At 54.6% G+C, this 1,865-nt stretch overlaps 1 protein-coding gene across 4 annotated transcripts in view; it reads right to left on the reverse strand.

Moving 5' to 3' along the window:
- PLEC (plectin) overlaps window positions 1-1,865 on the reverse strand; it is a 225,016-nt gene that overhangs the window by 57,933 nt on the left and 165,218 nt on the right. For all 4 annotated transcript variants that reach the window (XM_018562625.1, XM_018562626.1, XM_018562629.1 and 1 more), the window contains one exon: window positions 138-304. In XM_018562625.1, coding sequence (XP_018418127.1) covers window positions 138-304 — 167 coding nt within the window. The remainder of the gene's footprint in view (window positions 1-137; window positions 305-1,865) is intronic.

Consider the following 1,865-nt stretch of genomic DNA (forward strand, 5'->3'; position numbering starts at 1 on the left):
GGCCCTGGGAAAAACGATTGGCCAATCCCAGCATATCTCCCCCGAGGTGCTTTCGCTGCACGCGGATTAGAACGCCTCCCCGCAGCACGCCGCTCTCTGGCGGTGCGTACAGAGGATGAACGCTGCGCTGTACTCACTTGTGCCGGTGAATGATGGCGCTGAAGAGCCGACCGTCCCGCCAGTTGCTGGTGAAGTTGTCGCAGCGCAGACCCTGGTAGCCTTCCGACATTCGCTGCGACCAGAGGAGGAGCTTCTCCTTGGCCGTCATGTCCTCAGACTGCCCGGTGACCTGAATGTCCGAGATCTGGAGAGAGGAGAAGGTGAAACGCGTCAACTGCGTGCGGGGGGGAACAAAAAATAAAACCACGCCGTAAAGACGACGCATGTGGCCCTACGGACACAACACGACAACTCCCATCATCCATACTGACCACACACAGCGCCCCAAGACTCAGGTTGGGGGGGTCTTATTAAATATGAGCCCATAAGGTGGGGCAGGGAGTGGGCGGGGCAAATCACGATTGGCTGTGCTGCAGAGCGGTTTGGGGTTTTCCTAATTTGCAGAGGCGGCAGGGGAGCCGCTCCGCGATGGGCGGGGCCGTAAGTAAATTGTAACAAGATGAGTTTCTCACCGTCCTGTTACAAGGCAGCAATCACCAACAGTCTCCTGTTACATACTAGCAGTCCCCAGAAGCCTCCTGGAACAGAAGTACAGTCTCCTGTTACATGGCAGCAGCCTCTAGCGGTCTCCTGTTACATGAGAGAAGTTCCTAGAAGCCTCCTGTAACATGGGAGAAGTCTCTAGCGGTCTCCTGTAACATGGGAGAAGTCTCTAGTGGTCCTGTAACATGGGGAGAAGTCTCTACTGGTCCTGTAACATGGGAGAAGTCTCTAGCGGTCTCCTGTAACATGGGAGAAGTCTCTAGCGGTCTCCTGTAACACGGGAGAAGTCTCTAGCAGTCTCCTGTAACATGGGAGAAGTCTCTAGCGGTCTCCTGTAACCCGGGAGAAGTCTCTAGCGGTCTCCTGTAACCCGGAAGAAGTCTCTAGCGGTCTCCTGTAACATGGGAGAAGTCTCTAGCGGTCTCCTGTAACATGGGGGAAGGTCCTAGCAGCCTCCTGTAATACAAGAGCAGTCTCTAGAAGTCTCCTGTAACATGACAGGAATCTCTAGAGTTCAAGAGACTGCTCTTGTATTACAGGAGGCTGCTAGAGCCTTCTCCCGTGTTACAGGAGACCGCTAGAGACTGCCCTCATCTTACAGAAGACTTCTAGGAGCAGTCTCTAGTAGCATAGGATCAGTGTCCTGTAACACAATAGCAGTCTCTTGCAGCAAGGCAGCGATCTCCCAGTCTCTTGTGACACGGCAGTGGTAAAAGCCGGCCTTGGGTGGGCTTGTGGGTCAGGTCCGTTCTCCTTCACGTCTTTGGCAGAGATAACAGACCTCGAACACTCGGCATATTAAAAAGGCAGAAAAACAGAAATCATACAAATAAGAAGCTGAGTCATCCGTCAGTCATGTGACGGGTAAGTCAGGATGTGTTCCGGGATGAGACATCCCGTGTGTGTGATCTGGAACATACATGTGACACGGCCTCACAGGCCTTCTGGGGACACAAGTACTGTACACTGTCGTGGCCAGAAAAACAGAAACCCCCCATTCAGTGCTGTGATAAGACCGCCAAGGACCTCTGACCTGGCGGCTCGTATATGTGACTGCAGACCAGATTATTGTACACGGCTACATTCAGAGTCCTTCCTCCAATCTGCCCCCCTCCCCCCCTCCCCTCACACCAACAAGTCAGGAAATGATAAGTGTGGGGGGGGGGGGGGGGGCGGGCGCGGGGGGGCGGGGGGGGGGCGGC

The sequence above is a fragment of the Nanorana parkeri genome, unplaced genomic scaffold (genome assembly GCF_000935625.1).
Source record: "Nanorana parkeri isolate BGI_ZX_2015 unplaced genomic scaffold, ASM93562v1 scaffold588, whole genome shotgun sequence".
Classification (NCBI taxonomy): Eukaryota; Metazoa; Chordata; class Amphibia; order Anura; family Dicroglossidae; genus Nanorana; species Nanorana parkeri.